At 39.2% G+C, this 17,683-nt stretch overlaps 1 protein-coding gene and 1 long non-coding RNA gene across 2 annotated transcripts in view; both read left to right on the plus strand.

The window, feature by feature from the left end:
* Window positions 1–17,683, plus strand: part of NMU (neuromedin U) — a 203,180-nt gene that overhangs the window by 95,964 nt on the left and 89,533 nt on the right. The window contains exon 5 of the mRNA XM_044225929.1: window positions 259–409. Coding sequence (XP_044081864.1) covers window positions 259–409 — 151 coding nt within the window. The remainder of the gene's footprint in view (window positions 1–258; window positions 410–17,683) is intronic.
* LOC122889535 lies at window positions 11,719–15,114 on the plus strand. The gene is made up of 3 exons (XR_006380936.1): window positions 11,719–11,747; window positions 12,617–12,663; window positions 14,761–15,114. It is a non-coding gene; the product is annotated as an uncharacterized LOC122889535 (long non-coding RNA).

A 17,683-nucleotide genomic window follows, 5' to 3' on the forward strand; every position in this document is an offset into this window, starting at 1 on the left:
GTTAGTTACAGAAGTGTTGGCTTGAGATGTGAATAGCTAAGGTCAGCAATGAGGCCCCTCAAAGATGGGGTTAACATCCCCATTTAGGGGACTAGTTGAACCTGACCACAGATTACCCAGTGACCTTAAGTGATTCAGTAGTATCAACTCCTTTTTCAAGTTGTAAGTTAAATAATCTTTATATGTCATTATAGAAGATGATGCATTTAAGAACTTCAGGTTTCTTTCATACTCAATTATCCATATTCTTTTTCTTAGGTTTGTTGTTGTTGGCAATTGCTTGGATTAACTGTGAGGAAATATCCATATGTTCCTGTGGTCATTAAGACAGGTTCTTCCACTCTGAAAAATTTCCATACTGTTCTAACACCAAGAGCCACTCTCGGTGTAGCTGGAAGAGGTTTGAAAGGTAAGAATATTTCTGTGTAATAATGTTGCACAAATATTGGAATGTGCTTCTGAATTGCAGTCCACCAATTCTGCAATTTATATCTCCCACATTATATCTGTCTTTATTAATTACACAAAATATTTTACACTATCCCATAAAAAAGAAAAAAATTAAAATGAACATTTCCTTTTTTATTAAATATCCTTCTACAACATCATCTCAAGAAGTGCCTCGTCTTCTTGAGGAACGAATCATAATGTGAGTAATTTTAAAATAGAATTTGCAACAAAAAAATAACTTACTTGAGCATTCACAGTTTCTGCCAAGACTTCATTCTCAGCTGTTAGGAAAATAACACCCAACACAAAGAAATGTCAGCTTTAGATAAGATAAATGGTTTAAATCTGATGTCTCACTGAAAGTCTGATTCTTTTTTCTCTAAAATATCAAGAATCTTTGTACCAAGGGTTATGAAGACAGGAAGATCTTTGTTGTCTTGGGACTCACCAAGGGAGTACCTAGAATTCCTGTGTTAATTTCTTTAATTTTTAGGTGTTACCTAGGTGTTAAACAGATAATTTACTCTTTCAGGAAGTTTTTAAGATGAGAAATCCACTCCTTGTGATACAGGGTAGTCTAGCAAACTGGATAAAATAAACAGCAAGTCTTTATAGGATCTTCCTTGATTATATTTAATAACACTCTTTATTAAATAGGTATGTTTAATAAAGTATAAATATATTTAATAAAGAATAAAGTATGTAAATAAATAAATAAAAATAAATTTTTTTCCAATTTATTTATTTTCAGAAAAACAGTATTCATTATTTTTTCACCACACCCAGTGCTCCATGCAAGCTGTGCCCTCTCTAATACCCACCACCAGGCTCTCCCAACCTCCCACCCCCCTCCCTTTCAAAACCCTCAGATTGTTTTTCAGAGTCCACAGTCTCTCATGGTTCATCTCCCCCTCCAATTTTCCTCAACTCCCTTCTCTCCATCTCCCCGTGTCCTCCGTGTTATCCCTTATGCTCCACAAATAAGTGAAACCATATGATAATTGGTTCTCTCTGCTTGAAATCCAGTCATTTCTTAAGTAGCTACTCCTTGTTGGAATTGGGAAACAAGTATGAGTAAGACCTAATTTTGTAAAGAAGAGAGAGCTTTTAATCTTCATTGACAAAGTGAATCATCACTTGTAAATGCTTCTGAAGAGTATAAATTATTGCAAATAACATTTGTAGGTTTTTAAGAAAAATGTAATTCCTTATCATACACATCTGTGGTACAGTGGCCTGGCCTGCTTCTTGCAGAGTATCACACTTCTTTTGTCTTGAGGCCCATGCCTGGAAGCTTGGGGTTGCTTCCATATGTACAAATTCTGAGTAATAAATTACCAAAAAGAAATATTTAATAACTATATACAGATAGTTGTATTTGATGTCCACATTGATCATCATTAACTTGGTGCCATTCATTAATGTCCCATGAAACCTGTTACTTTTTCTGATAGAGATTCAACTGTTACATCACCTTCCATCATCCACTGATGGATGTCCGATCACCTGTTCAGGAGGGTCTTCTGTCCTCCTGGCACATTAGCTACTTCTTCTTTCTTTCATTTATTTGTCAAATATTTACTGAGTACCTAATCTATGGTGCTGCTGCTCTCTGCTTGTAATACCACATGTCTTGTGCCTCAGACTTTACCCTGCCTTTTTCAAAGTCCTGTTTTGATCGTTGCTCCAGCACATGTCCTGCAGCACTGGATACACTGGGGATTTTCTATGGTGTTTGGACTAATGGCAAAGTAAGGTAACTCAGATTTAATTGAATGCAGTATGTCTTCCTTGATTAAACCAATGAAAATTACAGGCATTTAAAAATTTGACTTACTTAAATAAGAACAAAGTAATTTCCTAAGTTAATTAATGTATCATTTATTAACTGCCATTAAACCCTTGTTAATTAAATAGAATGGTGAAGTTAAATAAAAAGATGGATAATTTCCTAAAGGAGATGAAATTGTGATTTAAATATCTTTCTTAATTGGTTTAGTAGACAAGCACATATTGCAAAATTCATCTAGGACTGGGAACCGCAGGGTGATGAAAGACTCCAAACAGGTAGAGCATTATGAGATCAGGAGACTGCGAGGATCATTTCCAGAGAATGATTGTATTCTGTTTTATTCTATTTCAGTGGTTATTAATTTTCCTTGGTTAAGAATTCAATATACATAAGTCAACTAATGTTTACCAAGTGTCTCTTACATACCAGGCATCGAAGGCATAGGAGTTAAGGATTTATTTGAACAAAATAGATCCTTTTGAGAATTTGGTGAAGGCTAAGGACTCCTTCCAACAGGAAAAAAAAAGAAAGAAAGAAATACAAACATGCATATTCACACCAGTTTTTGCACACAAACTCTCAAGAGGTATATAGACCTTTGAAGTTCATCCATGGGAACTCCTGGGTCTGTGGATTCAATTTAAGAATCACTGCCCCTTTGAAGGTATTCAAGCTAAGAATGATGGATATGTGTCATGGGACTAGCCACTTAACCTCCCGAGGCTTCCATTTCCTTGTCTATTAAACGAGGGCAGTAGGTGAAAAGTCTTCCACTTCTAAAAATCTGTCTGTGAGCGGATGCTGCAAATATGCTTGTCTATTTATGTCATTACCTCTCTGTTGCTCATATGGGTATGTGGGGATAAAAAAGAATAATACAAATAGAATAGGAATCAGAGAATGTTCTGGAGTTTAGAGACCAGATACACTTCATGAGAGAGGCAGTGGCAGTCTCTATGGTAAATTGTCCCTTGGTGAGTGACTGTCAGAGTTAGGACCTGCCTCTGTATTTCCTGACTTCCAGCCCACAGCGCTTTCAGCAATGCTACAGGATGTATGAGGATTTATCCCAACTCGTGCCCATAAAGTAATTATACTAGATTAATAACTATCACCTTGAACTGATAAGCTAAATCTCACTTGTTTACTTACTGTATTAAGATACTTATCTTTAATTAGAGGTATTACTAATGAAAATATTTTATAGACTTGGCATGAAGGATACTTGGTGTGAAAGACATTTATGAAATTCAATATGGCAATAATCTTAGTGTTGTTGGTTGAATTGTGGTCCCCTCAGATTTATACACTGAAGTCCTAATCCCCAGTATCTCAGAATATGACCCTTTTGGATATAGTCTTTACAGTGGTAATCGAGTTAAAGTTAAAATGAGATTATGGACATTGGGGAGGGTATGTGCTATGGTGAGTGCTGTGAAGTGTGTAAACCTGGCGATTCACAGACCTGTACCCCAGGGGATAAAAATATATTATATGTTTAAAAAAAATTAAAAATTTAAAATTAAAAAAAAAAAAGTTAAAATGAGATTATTAGGCTGGCCCCTAATTCAGTATGACTGGTGTCCTTATAAAAAGGAGAAACTTGGAGATGCACTCACACAGGGAGAACACCACGTGAACATAAAGGCAGCGATCCAGGTGACAGGTAGATGCGTGACTCAATATTTAAAATATATGATATTTGAGCATGTTACAAAAGACTAACATATAAATAACTTATCCCCATCATTCATTAAATCTTACCATGGGAAATGTTGACAGTCATACAGTAATGTGACTTAAAAAAAAAGTTTCTGGAGGCACCTGGGTGGCTTAGTGGGTTAAGCCTCTGCCTTTGGCTCAGGTCATGATCTCAGGGTCCTGGGATCCAGCCCCGCATTGGGCTCTCTGCTCAGCAGGGAGCCTGCTTCCCCCTCTCTCTCTCTGCCTGCCTCTCCACCTACTTGTGATTTCTCTCTGTCAAATAAATAAATAAAATCTTTAAAAAAAAAAAAGTTTCTGGGGTGCCTGTGTGGCTCAGTTGTTAAGTCTGTCTTCAGCTCAGGGCCTGATGCCAGGGTCCTGGGTTCCAGGCCCACGTTAGGCTCCCTGCTCAGCGGGAAGCCTGCTTCTTCCTCTCCCACCCTCCCTGCTTGTGTTCCCTCTCTCGTTGTGTCTCTCTGTCAAGTGAATAAATGAAATCTTAAAAAAAAAAAATAGAATAGATACTTCCTGCCATCAAGAAATGATATTCATAAATTACTGAATCTGTTTAAAAAAAAAAGAAGTTTCCACTTATTGTTACAATGTGCCAAATATTATGAGGCATACAAATAAACTCTAAGCTACTTTGCTTAAATTTGTATCTTCCTAAAATCTTAATAATTCAATAATGATAAGTGCTATACCTTTTTTATTCCACTTAGTGACTCATGTACTTACTGAAGCCAACAGTATTTGAGTTAAAGCTGTGGTTCCAACATTAAATCATTCTACCACATTTCACAATGAATATTTTTAGCAAATATTTTCCAGTAACTATTTTTTTAGAAAAATAGTAAAAAAAATTCCACTAATTATTTGCCCTGATCTGAAAAATATTTCTGGCATTCACAGTTAAATATTTTGACAGTCAGGGGCGCCTGGGTGGCTCAGTGGGTTAAAGCCTCTGCCTTCGGCTTAGGTCATGATCCAGGCTCCTGGGATATCTGGCTTTCTGCTCAGCAGGGAGCCTGCTTCCCTTCCTCTCCCTCTGCCGGTCTCTCTGCCTACTTGTGATCTCTGTCTTTCAAATAAATAAATAAAATCTTTAGAAAAACTATTTTGACAGTCATGTGAATTTAATATGAGTAAAACAACTCTCAGATACAAGGAAAGACACCACAGAAAGATAAAATAATTGTTTTGGAGTAAATTATTATTTATTCCATTGCATAATTTAAATGCATAAAATGAAAGCATTTTTAGATGCTTATAATAATTTTTATAAGCATATTTTAAAAAATAATTAGCACTATAAATTGGAGAATATTCTTAGCAATATTATAAAATGTATTGAATATTTTAAGTTTGAGATTTTTATGGTGATGGGGTGAGTCAAGACAGCAATTTTGGATTCTGAGGAATGGACTCTTACATAGTTAAATTAGTTTAACCAACATTTATAAGCTGATAAAAATAATATATTTATTTTCACATCCAAAATACATAATAATATTTACATGTGATTTACATTTTATTACATTTATTACGTAAAATTATTCATGCACAGCACCAAGGTCATTTGCCTGGCACAAGGGACGATGTTCAGGATATTAGTTGCAACCCCTCACCTCCTAATTAAATTTAACAAAGATATCAGTTTCATACTCTTGTGCCCAACATAATGCTAGACTAATTAAGAAAATATATTTTTTGTTTAATTTATTTAAGGTATAAATGCATCTCATGGTTTGAGAAAAACTTTAAAGAGTAGTATTCAATCCAATAAATGTAGACTGAAGTTTCAAATTAAAGCTGGTAAGAATTAAAAAAAAAAAAAAAAAAAGATTGACATTGTCTCTACCCTTGAGGAGTTTTGTTGCCACAATTTGAGAGTAAAACCACACATAAATAAGTACTCTGTTGCTTTATATAAATGGTAGCTAAGTAGCTGTTTAGGGAAGGGCAGTAATATGACCTGGAGTGATCAGATAGAATGTGAACTGAATCTTAATGAATGGAAAAGGTTTGGACAGGAAGTGAAGAGAGAGAGAGCTTTCCTGGCAGAGTAAGTGTTTTCTCATTCATAAGCGGAGCAAGTAGGTTTTATTTATTTATTTGAGAGAGAGAGCAAGTAAGAGCATGAGAGGGGAGAAGGTCAGAGGGAGAAGCCGACCCACCCCCCCGCAATGGAGCTGGGAGCCTGATGCAGGGCTTGATCCCAGGGCCCAGGGACCACGACCCAAGCCAAAGGCGGCCGCCCAGCCAACTGAGCCACCCAGGCGCCACAGTGCAAGTAGTTTTTAAAACTATTTTTTAAAATTTACTGTGTAAACTGTGGTGTTTGCTGATGTCCTGTTAGGTTTGAGGTTGTAAGATCATCCTCTAATATAGGTGCTTTGCTTAGGGTCGTTTTCAAAATCTCCTTGAGAGATTCCAAGGACTCAGAATAGCCAAAACAATCTTGAAAAAGAACAAAGTTCATCAAAGTTTATGCTTAAGCCTTCTTAACCACTTAGCGGATTAACTTCTACCATTGGGGAGTGTGTGGCTTCGAGTTCAAGGAGTTTAATTTTGTTGTTGTACCTTTTCAAGTCAGGAGCTAGTAGTGTGGAGCTTCCTTCCCTTATATCTCCTGAGAGGTGCTGGGGAAATATAATTAAAAGCAAAGTCTTCTCCCAACCAGAAAACCTCCCAGAATGTCTCACCATAGATGTGGTAGAGAGAGAAAACTATTTTGTTATTGAATAAGCATTAAACCAGAAAGTCACGTGGATCACAGGCAATCCACTAAGACATGACAAAGACCGAAAGAAATATCAGCCTGACATATAACCAAGCAGATTCAACAAATTATGAGGGCGTTTTCCAGATAAGCAGTGTCTTTTTTTTTTTTTATTGGAACCTCTAAATATCTTTATTTGATTTGCAGTTGTCATGTTATTTCTACTTTTCATTTTTTAAAAATTTTATTTGTTTGTTTATTTATTTATTTACTGAGAGAGAGTACACATGAGCAGGGAAAGGAGCAGAGGGAGAAGGAGAAGCAGACTCTGTGCTAAGCTCAGAACATGATATGGGGCTCAATCCCAGGACCCCAAGATCATGACCTGAGCTGAAATTAAGAGTCCGTAGCTCAAGTCACTTCATTTTTTTATTGTACTAAATGTACTAAATGAAATGTGCTAAACTAAATGTACTAAACTAAAATCAGTGTTTTAGCTATTCAGAATCTTTTTTTTTAATTTTAATTTTAAATTTTAAGATACTTTGTATCATGCTATATATGTAGTACAAATATAATTATTTTAGCAATGGACCATGTGACTAAATTTGCTTAAAATGGAAATATCAATTTCAATGGAATACTTCCCAATTACATCACGATCTTGGAATTATAATTTCAGAACTCTCAATTTATGTGCAAATACATTTAGAGATTGGTCTCTTCCAAACTATCGTCTCAGATTGTTTTGGAGCCCATGGTCTCTCATGGTTCACCTCCCCTTCCAATTTCCCCCAACTCCCTTCTCCTCTCTAACTTAATTTTTAAGATAAATTAATCATTTGTAGTTGGTTGATTATTTTAATTATGAATCAAATAACTTATTTTCTATTCATTGCCTAAGAATAGTTTTTGATATTCACAAGAGAATGTTCATGTAAAAGAGAGATTATTTTAAGTTCTATATATGTCAATATGAAAAGAAGACAATGTCTACCAGATAAGCAGTATCTTGTCAAGTCAGAGGACCTAGCAGCCTCTTTGGCACACGTAGTACATATTCGTTGTACCTGGTAATTGGAGTGGCCACCTGTGTTGACTTTATCCAGGGGGAAAACAAACTTCTTTTAATGACGGGACGTAGTTTTGCAACCTGGAAAAGGCCCCCCTGAATTTAGACTCCTGCCTTCCCGCAGAAGCTAGGAGGGGGGAGTGTTCTCTCCCTTGAGGACTCCCAGGTCTTTCTAGACATTACTGGGTCGCAGAGCACAAAAATGCTGATTTCGTCTTCAGGGATTTATATACATTTTGAAGAGAGGAGAAAGTACGTACAAGTTTTCTTAAGTAAATGACCTGAGAAAAAAGAAGCAAGGGAAACCTCTCCCCTCGTTTTCAACAGGGAGAATTAAGTCTCTTATTTCTAATTTTGCATTTGTTGTTTACAGGGGATGCACAGGCTGCTGGGGATGACTGTGATGTTATTTTTAAGCCTATTTTCCTATGATTTGCCCCTTAGAGCAGCTTATCGTATATTCTGTTTGGTCAGAGGTTGGATTTAAGCCCCTTGTACCGGTGTGTCTTCTCTCCTGTGTTGATGAATCTCTGTCCAGCTTGGGGAGTGCTTTCAGTGTTTCCCATGTCCTGCTGGCTCTGAGTGGGGGCAGCCGAGTGTATTTGCACAGCCTTCCCGACGCCCAGAGTTGATTCTGACCCAGGACACCTCTTGATGACTGTCCCTTCCCTTGATCCTCTCCATTAAACTTCTGGCTGCTCTGCTCTTTTGCTCTAAGAAGGAGCGTCCAGCCACTTCTTAATTGCCTTCCACTAAAATCTGTGTTGTTTTTCAACAATGCCCTTAGGCATGGAGTTCTTCACTCTCAGTTCCAGTTAAGTCCATTTTCTCTGAACTGCAAAGCTCCTTGTCATTATGGCTTGCCTTTCCTCCAGGGCAGAACCCCTGTACCACTCTACCAAATTTGGATGTGAGGACACCCCTGCTCTAGGAGTATGCACTGAGGTGGGAGCGGGAAGAGGTTGGCAGCCCCTGGTCTTCTCAGCTTGCCCCTTCAGGCAATGAGCGTTCACCCTTTGAGTGAGCTGGAGGGGTGGCGATTGGGGCCCCAGGAGCATCTGGCCTTCTGTGTCTGAGGTAGAGCTTCTGCCTTTTGAATAGAGGGTTGGGTGGAGCAGTAGAGACCTGATCCTCTTGGCAGGACTTGCCTAGAATAGAGCTTCCTAGAATAGATGAGAAACATCTGCACCCTGCCCGTCTTGGACTGAAACCGCGTCATCCCGAATGGGGAGCTGGCAGGGAGATGGAACTCCCATTTTCTTGGCTGCACATGAATAAAGCTTCTGTAATGAAGAGCTGGGGGAATAGTGAAGGAGGTTATGGTTCAAATACTCCTATTTTTACTGATATTTAGTAGATTTTCTTGAATGAATATTTCTCCATTTGCTGTATGCCCTTAGGACAATTTCTAGAGACTTTAAATAAATAAAAATTATTTTTCAGTATTTGAATGATTTGCTAGAGAGTCCGTTGAGCTCCTTGATCGAACATTCCAGAAGTCCCAATTCTCACATTTACTTTGGAATATATTTCACTGGATATAAAATTCTGGAATTATGGGTTGGCTTGTTATTGTTACTTCTTTCTTTAAGTAGTTTAAAAACATTTCTATATTTTGGCTGACATAGTTTCTGACAGTTTGCTGTCATTTTATATCTTTGTTCTCTGTATGTAATGCTTTTTTTTCCCCTTCCTCTTGTAAGGGCCTATTCAGCCAGAGCAGCCCCACCCTGGTTGAACTGCCATTTTGTTGTTAAACTTGGGTTGATCTTGCCCCCCCGCCAGGGGAACTTACCTAAAAGCAAGTCCTGGAAACCAGTCCCAGGTAATAAAGTCCAAGTACAAGGGTGGGTCAGGCTAGGTGGAGGTATTCAATCAGTGGGGGTGCATACTGTCTCCTAGCTACCAAGGAGTAAGGGCCCCCGCCCTTTGGGAGCTTTCTGGTGCCAATCCTAATCAAGGTGTGATAGGCTGGTTCAAATGTCTACTAGGGTAAATTGTAATTCAATTTGTCGCCTAGCATCACTGTGGAGTTTCCTATGTGTGTGTTACAATCTCATTGGCCACCTGTGTGTGGCCAGGCCCAACCACATGGCCTTTGCTCTATAAAAGTTAGTCTGGAAAGCAGGGAGGGGTCATCCTCTCTGGAGGGGCAGCCCCGACCAGTCTGTTTGATTCCTGATGCTTGGCGCGAAATAAAGCTTTGCTTGACCTTCGCTTTGTATCAGTCTCGCTCCTTTAATCACGGACCCGTTATTGGGGTACCCAATTTTGGGGGACCCAACACTCTGTTCAAGATTTTTTTTCCTTTGGTTTTCAGTAGTTTGACTCTAATATGTAACATGTAATATGTAATATAATCAGATATATTTTTTTCCCAATTTTTCTCACTTGGAATTCTTCTGAACTTTTTAGATATGTGTTTCTTGTTATTAATTTCAGAAAAATTCTCAACCATTATCTCTTCAGATATTTCTATTGAACTGTTACCTCTTTCTTGTCCTTCTGGTGCTCCAATTACATCCATATTAAACCATTTGATATTGTCCCCCAAATTCTTAGATGTTCTGAGTTTTTACTGTTTTTGTTATTGTTTGTTTTTTTCCCACTTCGTTTTCACTTTGTGTTTTTTTTAAATTAACATATAATGTATTATTTGTTTCAGGGGTACAGGTCTGTAAATCATCAGTCTTAGAAAATTCATAGCACTCCCAATAGCACATACTCTCCCCAGTGTCCATCACCCAGCCATCCTATCCCTCCCCCCACCCTCCCCTCCAGCAACCCTCAGTTTGTTTCCTGAGATTAAGGGTCTCTTATGGTTTGTCTCCCTCTCTGGTTTCATCTTATTCATTTATCCCTCCCTTCCCCTATATATGATCCTCTGTCTTGTTTCTCAATTTCCTCATATCAATGTGATCATACAGCTGTCTTTCTCTGATTGACTTATTTTGCTTAGCATGGTATCATCTAGTTCCATCCATGTCATTGCAAATGACAAGATTTTGGTTTTTTTGATGGATGCATAGTAGTCCATGGCATATATCTACAACATCTTCTTTATCCCTTCATCTGTTGATGGACATCTAGACTCTTTCCATAGTTTGGCCATTGTGGTGGGACATTGATGCTATAAACATTGGGGTGTGTGTGCCCCTTTGAATCACTACATTTGTATCTTTAGGGTAAATACCCAATAGTGCAACTGCTGGGTCGTAGAGTAGCTCTACTTTCAACTTTTTGAGGAACCTCCATACTGTTTTCCAGAGTGGCTGGACCAGCTTGCATTTCCATCAACAGTTTAGGAGGATTCCCCTTTTGCCACATCCTTGCCAACACCTGTTGTTTCCTGACTGGTTAATTTCAGCCATTTTGATTGGTGTGAGGTGGTATCTCACTGAGTTTTAATTTGTATTTGCCTGATGCCGAGTGATGTGGAACACTTTTTCATGTGTCTGTTGGCCATTTGGATGTCTTCTTTGCAGAAATGTCTGTTCATGTCTTCTGCCCGTTTCTTGATTGGATTTTATGTTCTTTGGGTATTGAGTTTGATAAGTTCTTTATAGATTTTTAGATACTAGCCCTTTATCTGATATGGCATTTGCAACTATCCTCTCTCAGTTGGGATAATTTCTGTTGATTTATTTTCAAGTTCATTGATCCCTTTCTCTGTTAATTCCAGTTGCCTATAAGTCTGTTGAGAGAATTCTTCAACTCTGATGCTGTGCTTTTCTTTATTTACAAAATTCCATCCCTTTCCTTCCCTTCCCTTCCTTTCCCTTCCCTTCCCTCTACTCTCCCCTACTCTCTTCTTTACTTTTCTCTTTAGAGTGACAGCATGCGTGTGCACGATTAAGGAGAAGAAGAGTAGAGGAAGAAAGAGAGAGAGCATCTTAAGTAAGGTCCATGCTCAGGAAGGAGCTGGACACAGGGCTTAATATCACAACTCTGAGATCATGACCTGAACTGAAACAAGAGTTGGATGTTTAACCAACTGAGCCATCCAGGTACCCCATGTTTCTAGAATTTCTGTTTGATTGCCATATATACATATATATATATATATATATATATATATATATATATATTCCATTTCTTTTCTAAAATTCTCCATCTATCATTTAAGCTGTCCGTTTCTACTAAGGATTTTATATATTAATCATAATTATTTAAATCTATTGTTAGTTTTAACATCTGTTTCTACCTCTGTTGGCTGCTTTACCTCTTGACAATGACTTGGTTTTAGTTGCTTTCTGTATCTTACTTTTTTAATTGAATGTCAGAAATGCATAAAACAACATCAGAGACTAAGGTAAAAGGTAGTTACATCTGGAAATGGACATGTTTTCTCTTCTCTCAGGTTAGTCAGTAGTTTTGCTGGGTTTATTATTGCCCACTTACCTTAAGGACAACCTAGACTTCAAATTCCCCCATCAGAGGATCACTGACAATTGTACTTGGTGTATAGCCTGACATGAAAAAAGGATTTTTTCTTGATTTTCTTGCTCCAACTTCAGCCTTCAGTGGGCTCTTCACCCTTGTGCCACAAAGTTTTCTCTTCATGCTCTTATCTCCCTGCTCCCCACAAAGTGGCTTACTGCTATTGCTTGTCACTTAGTGCAACAATTTTGATTGGGACATGGGCTTTCTCAATTCTCCTGCTCTGTTTTCAGTACTGGATACATGCTGTGAGCCTGGGCCTCCAGACTAAGGCTTTCACAGACTTTTTGCCCTTTCATGGCAAGGCACTTTGTTCTGTATTTGTGGGGAACTCTGGTAGAGGCAAGTTTCTCACTTCACCTCCAATAGTAGAAGACCTTTGCTTTATATCAGTGCAGGATCCTGGGCCTGAGTAAGTTTTCTTCCCTTCTTCCAGCAGCTGGATAAGATATCTGAGGATCTGTGCCAGTCCACTGAGGCAAGGTAAGTGAGCATAGATGGGTCTTGTGTTCAGAAACCTATACTTAGAAACGTATTTTCCCCTTCCCATTTAGTAAAATTTTCCTTTAAAAATGGTTGCTCATCTCATATAAGGACAGAAGCATTTGCTAAAGAGAAACAAGGGGAGGAATACTTCTTTGTCCATGAATGGACTCACCGTACTTTAAGGACTTGCACAAGATGGGAATGATAGAAATCAGAGCAAGAGAACCGCTGGGAGTAGCCACATCCAGGAAGGCAGAGTGAGAACTGGGGCATGGTCATCTCTTCCATGCCTTCCAGAGCTTGGTCAACCTGTGTTTTATGTGGGTGAGTGGCTTTTCCCTCCCATGCTCCCCACTGAAGCAGAGTGGTAAGGGGGAGAACAAAGAGACCTTGAACTGTAAGTTCCAAGCTCTGACCCTTACTGTTTATGTAACATCAGAATAATCCCTAGAGCTCAGCCTGACCTGGCAGCTGCCTCCCTTGCCAACCTTGCTTGGCCCACTCCCTGTGCTCACTGGCCTGTTGATTCTTGTTTCTGGCTGACCACTGTACTTGCTGTTTGCTCTGCCCGGATGTTCCTCCCACACACCTTACGCTGGCAGGCCCTTTTTCTTTGTTCCCATCGCAGGTTCACATACCGCCTCTTCAGGGAGGCCCTCCCATCAAAATGACCTCTTCCCACCCAGTCCCTCACATGATTTTATCAAACCTTTCAGAGAGCTTATTATTTCTGATATTATCTTGTGTATCTGTTTGCTTTCTTGCTGTTGTCTGTCTTGCTCCCTCTGGGTTATCAGCTTTGCAGGCCAACCACCTGGTATGTCTTGCTGGCTCCTATGTTTCTCACACTAGGGCCTGGCACTTGGTAGACATGCAGTAAATGTTTACTGAATTAATTGAATGAATGATTGTGAATGAAAGAGATAAATAGTTATATACATGTGTGTGTGTGTCAGTGCATTTATTTATGTTTTGACTTGTTCCATGAAAAGGCATGAAGTGGCTTACAAGAAGCACCCAGCTTGGAATCTAGGAACCAGCTAATTTTTCATTTTGCTGATGCTTATGCCATTTTCATTGTGATCTGCTTATTTAGTTGCAATAGAGTGCATAGATTTCATTTTCTGGTCCTCACTGACTATGTAAAATGCTGCTGCTTTTCTCCTGTATGTCCTACTGTTATTAACCTGTTGCTACAAATGAGTTACTTATCGAATCAGCCACTGATAGATACAGTATAAAAATCTAGGAGCAACTAGGTGTGCCTTGGTGGCTCAGTCAGTTTGTGTCTGCCTTCAGCTCAGATCATGATCCCAGGGTCCTAGGATCAAGCTCCATGTGGGGCTCCCTGCTCAGCGGGGAGCCTGCTTCCCCCTCTCTTGTTCCCTCTGCCACTCCCCCCTGCTTGTGCTTTCTTGCTCTCGCTCAAATAAATAAGTAAAATCTTTAAAAAAAAATAAAAATCTAAGAGCAACTAAAAACAAATTATGTGCTTTATCAACAAAGAGAGGGTAGTCCAAGATGGTGGAAGAGTAGGAAACCTCAGTATGGTCTGGTCCCAGGATTTCAGCCAGATAGGTATCAAACCATTCTGAACACCTCTGAACTCAGAGATCTAAGAAAAGAACAGCTACAACCCTACAGATAGAAAAGCAACCACTTTTTGCAAGGTAGTAGATGCAGAGAAGTGAACACCAGGCGATATATAGGAAGACAAATGGGGTGGGGGTGGAGAAAGTCTCCGTAACCTGGCTACTGGAAAGTGATAGAGCAGTGGAGCACAAAATCAGAACTTTTAAAGTCTGCTCTACGGAGGGGCATCCCTGCCTGAAAGCTGCCTAGATGGCAAGCAGGGTGGAATCCTACGTGGGACAACGTATCTCAGGATCTTTGGGTTCATGGGAGACTGGGGGTGCCTGAGTGCATCAGAGTTCCCAGGCATCAGAGTGGAAAGCCAGCTGCAGTCAGCAAGACCAGAAGTGGGCTCAGCTCAGGACTGCCATACACTGCAAAGTGTAGGGCAGTTGGGTGACTGCTTTCTGAGTAGCAGCCCAGCAAGCAACAGAAATGGTGAAATCCCCCTTCCGTCCCCAGGAGGAGTGACGTAGGTGTGTGCCACAGGAGTCTGCAGGGTTTGGACATCGCAAATGGGATCGTTGTGTGCCTGAAACAGAAAACACTCCATCAGAGGCTGGGTGAGCATGGAGTGTGGCCAGAGACTAGGGACACCGGAATGGTGGACTGCTTCTCTCGTAGGGCTCACTGAGGAGTGGGGCTCCCGAGCATTCAGCTCCAGGGCCAGAAATTGGGAGGCCTTGTTTTCATTCTCATCCTCTAAAGCAGAACAGAAAGCCCTCAGGGAACAAAAGCTACATAGAGCGATCCAGAACAGCTTTCTTAACCTGGCCCCCTGGCAAGGGCAGTGCAGTTCTGCCCAGGGCAAAGACACTTGAGAATCAGAGCAACAGGTCCCTCCCCCAGAAGATCAGCAAGAACATCGGGCCAAGACCAAGTTTACGATCACAGATAACTGCAAAACTCCAGCTCTGGGGGAAAACAGTATATAGAATTCAGGGTTCCCCACCACCCCCACCCGAAGATTCTTTAGACTTTCAATTTAAATTTTTTTCTCTTTCCCTTTTCAACCAATTTCTTATTTTAGCCACTCCTTTTTTAAAAAATTTTTAAAATTTTCATTTTTACAGTTACATCCTATCCTTTTCTTTTATTTGATGTTATTTTTGTGTGTATATATAAGGGTTTTATTCTTTATAATTTTGGGATGCTGTTTCTTTTAGCAAACAGATCAAAATACACTCAGAATCTAGTGTATGGCTCTGTTTTCTTCACTTGTCTGATCATATTCTTCTTTTTGTTTTGTTTAAGTCATTTTAATTTTCATCTTTACATTTATAGTCTATCCTTTCATTGCATTTCATTTTATTTTTAAGCATATATAAGTTTTTCTTTCTTTACAAATTTGCAATCTGGTTTTCTAACAAACAGGTCAAAATACAGAGGATCTAGGGTATTGCTGTATTCTGCTCACCTTTCTGATTATATTCTCCCTCTCTCTTTCTCTCTCTCTTTTTTTCTTTTCTTTCTTCTTTTTTTTTTTTTTGTTTTTTTTTTGGTTTCAGGTCTCTTCTGATTTGTTTGGTGTATATTTCTCTGGGGTCATTGTTGCCATTTTAGTGTTTTGTTCTCTAATTCATCTATTCTTCTCTGAAATAGAATGACGGGATGGAAAAACTCATCTCAAAAAAGAGAACAAGAGGAAGTACTGACCAACAGGGACCTAATCATTATGTATATAAGTAAGATGCTGAAACTAGAATTTAGAATAATAATTACAAAGATACTAGCTGGGCTTTGAAAAGGTATAGAAGACACTAAAGAATCCCTTTCTGGAGAAAAAAAGAACTAAAATATAATCAAGTTGAAAGAAAAAGGCTGTTAATGAGATGCAATAAAAAATGGAGGCTCAGAAAAATAAAAAGAGAATGGGGCTCCTGGGTGGCTCAGTGGGATAAAAGTCTCTGCCTTCGGTTCAGGTCATGATCTCAGGGTCCTGGGATCGAGTCCTACATCAGGTTCTCTGCTCAGCTGGGAGCCTGCTTCCTCCTCTCTCTCTGCCCGCCTCTCTGCTTACTTGTGGTCTCTGTCTGTCAAATAAATAAATAAATAAAATGTTAAGGAAAAAAACAATGGAGGCTTGGGACACCTGGGAGGCTCATTTGGTTAAACCTGTCTTCAGCTCAGGTCATGATTCCAGGGTCCTTTGATTGAGTCCCACATCAGGCTCCCTGCTCTGCTGCGAGTCTGCTTCTGAAACAGGAAGAAATAGGAAACCTGAACAGACCCACGAAAATTGAAGCAGTGATCAAAAATCCCCTAACAAACAACAGTCCAAGGCCCAATGGCATCCCAGAGGAATTCTACCAAACATTTAAAGAAGAATTAATACTGAATTTTTTGAAGCTCTTTCAAATAGTAGAAATAGAAGGAAAGTCTTTCCAAAGTCTTTCTAGGAGTCCAGCATTACTTTGATCCCCAAACTAGACAAAGACCTGCACCAAAAAGGAGAATTACAGAACAATATCCCTGATGAACACGAGTGCCAAAATTCTCACCAAAATACTAGCCAGTAGGATCCAACAGTACATTAAAAGGATTATTCACCATGACCAAGTGGGACTTATTTTTCGGCTGCAAGTGTGGCTCAACATCCACAAATCAATCAGTATCATACACTACATTAATAAAAGAAACGACAAGAACCATATGATCCTCTCAACAGATGCAGAAAAAGCATTTTACAAAGTACAGCATCCTTTCTAGATTAAAACTCCGCACAGTGTAGGGATAGAGGGAACAAACTTCAATATCATAAAAGCCATATGCAAAAAGCCTACAGCGAATATCATTCTCAATTGGGAAAAACTGAGAGCTTTTCCCATAGGTCAGGAACATGGCAGGGATGTCCACTCTCACCACTGTTGTTCAGCATATTACTAGAAATCCTAGCCTTAGGAATCAGACAATGAAAAGAAATAAAAGGGACCTGAATCAGCAGAGAAGTCGAACTCTCACTCTTCATAGATGATGTGATACTCTGAAAAACCCAAAAGACTCCACCCCAGAATTTCTAGAACTCATACAAGAATTCAGCAACATGGCAGGATATAAAAATCAACGCACAGAAATCAGTAGCATTTCTATATGCCAACAATGACATAGAAGAAAAAGAATTTAAGAAGTCGATTCTATTTACAATTGCACCCAAAACCATAAGATACCTAGGAATAAACCTAACCAAGGAGGTAAAGAATCTGTACTCAGAAAACTATAAAGTACTCATGAAAGAAATTGAGGAAGACACAAAGAAATGGAAAAATATTCCATGCTCCTGGATTGGAAGAACAAATATTGTTAAAATGTCTATGCTACCTAGAGCAATTTGCACATTCAATGCAATCCTTATGAAAATGCCACCAACTTTTTTCACAGAGCTGGA

Source organism: Neovison vison, chromosome 11 (assembly GCF_020171115.1).
Source record: "Neovison vison isolate M4711 chromosome 11, ASM_NN_V1, whole genome shotgun sequence".
Taxonomy (NCBI): Eukaryota; Metazoa; Chordata; class Mammalia; order Carnivora; family Mustelidae; genus Neogale; species Neogale vison.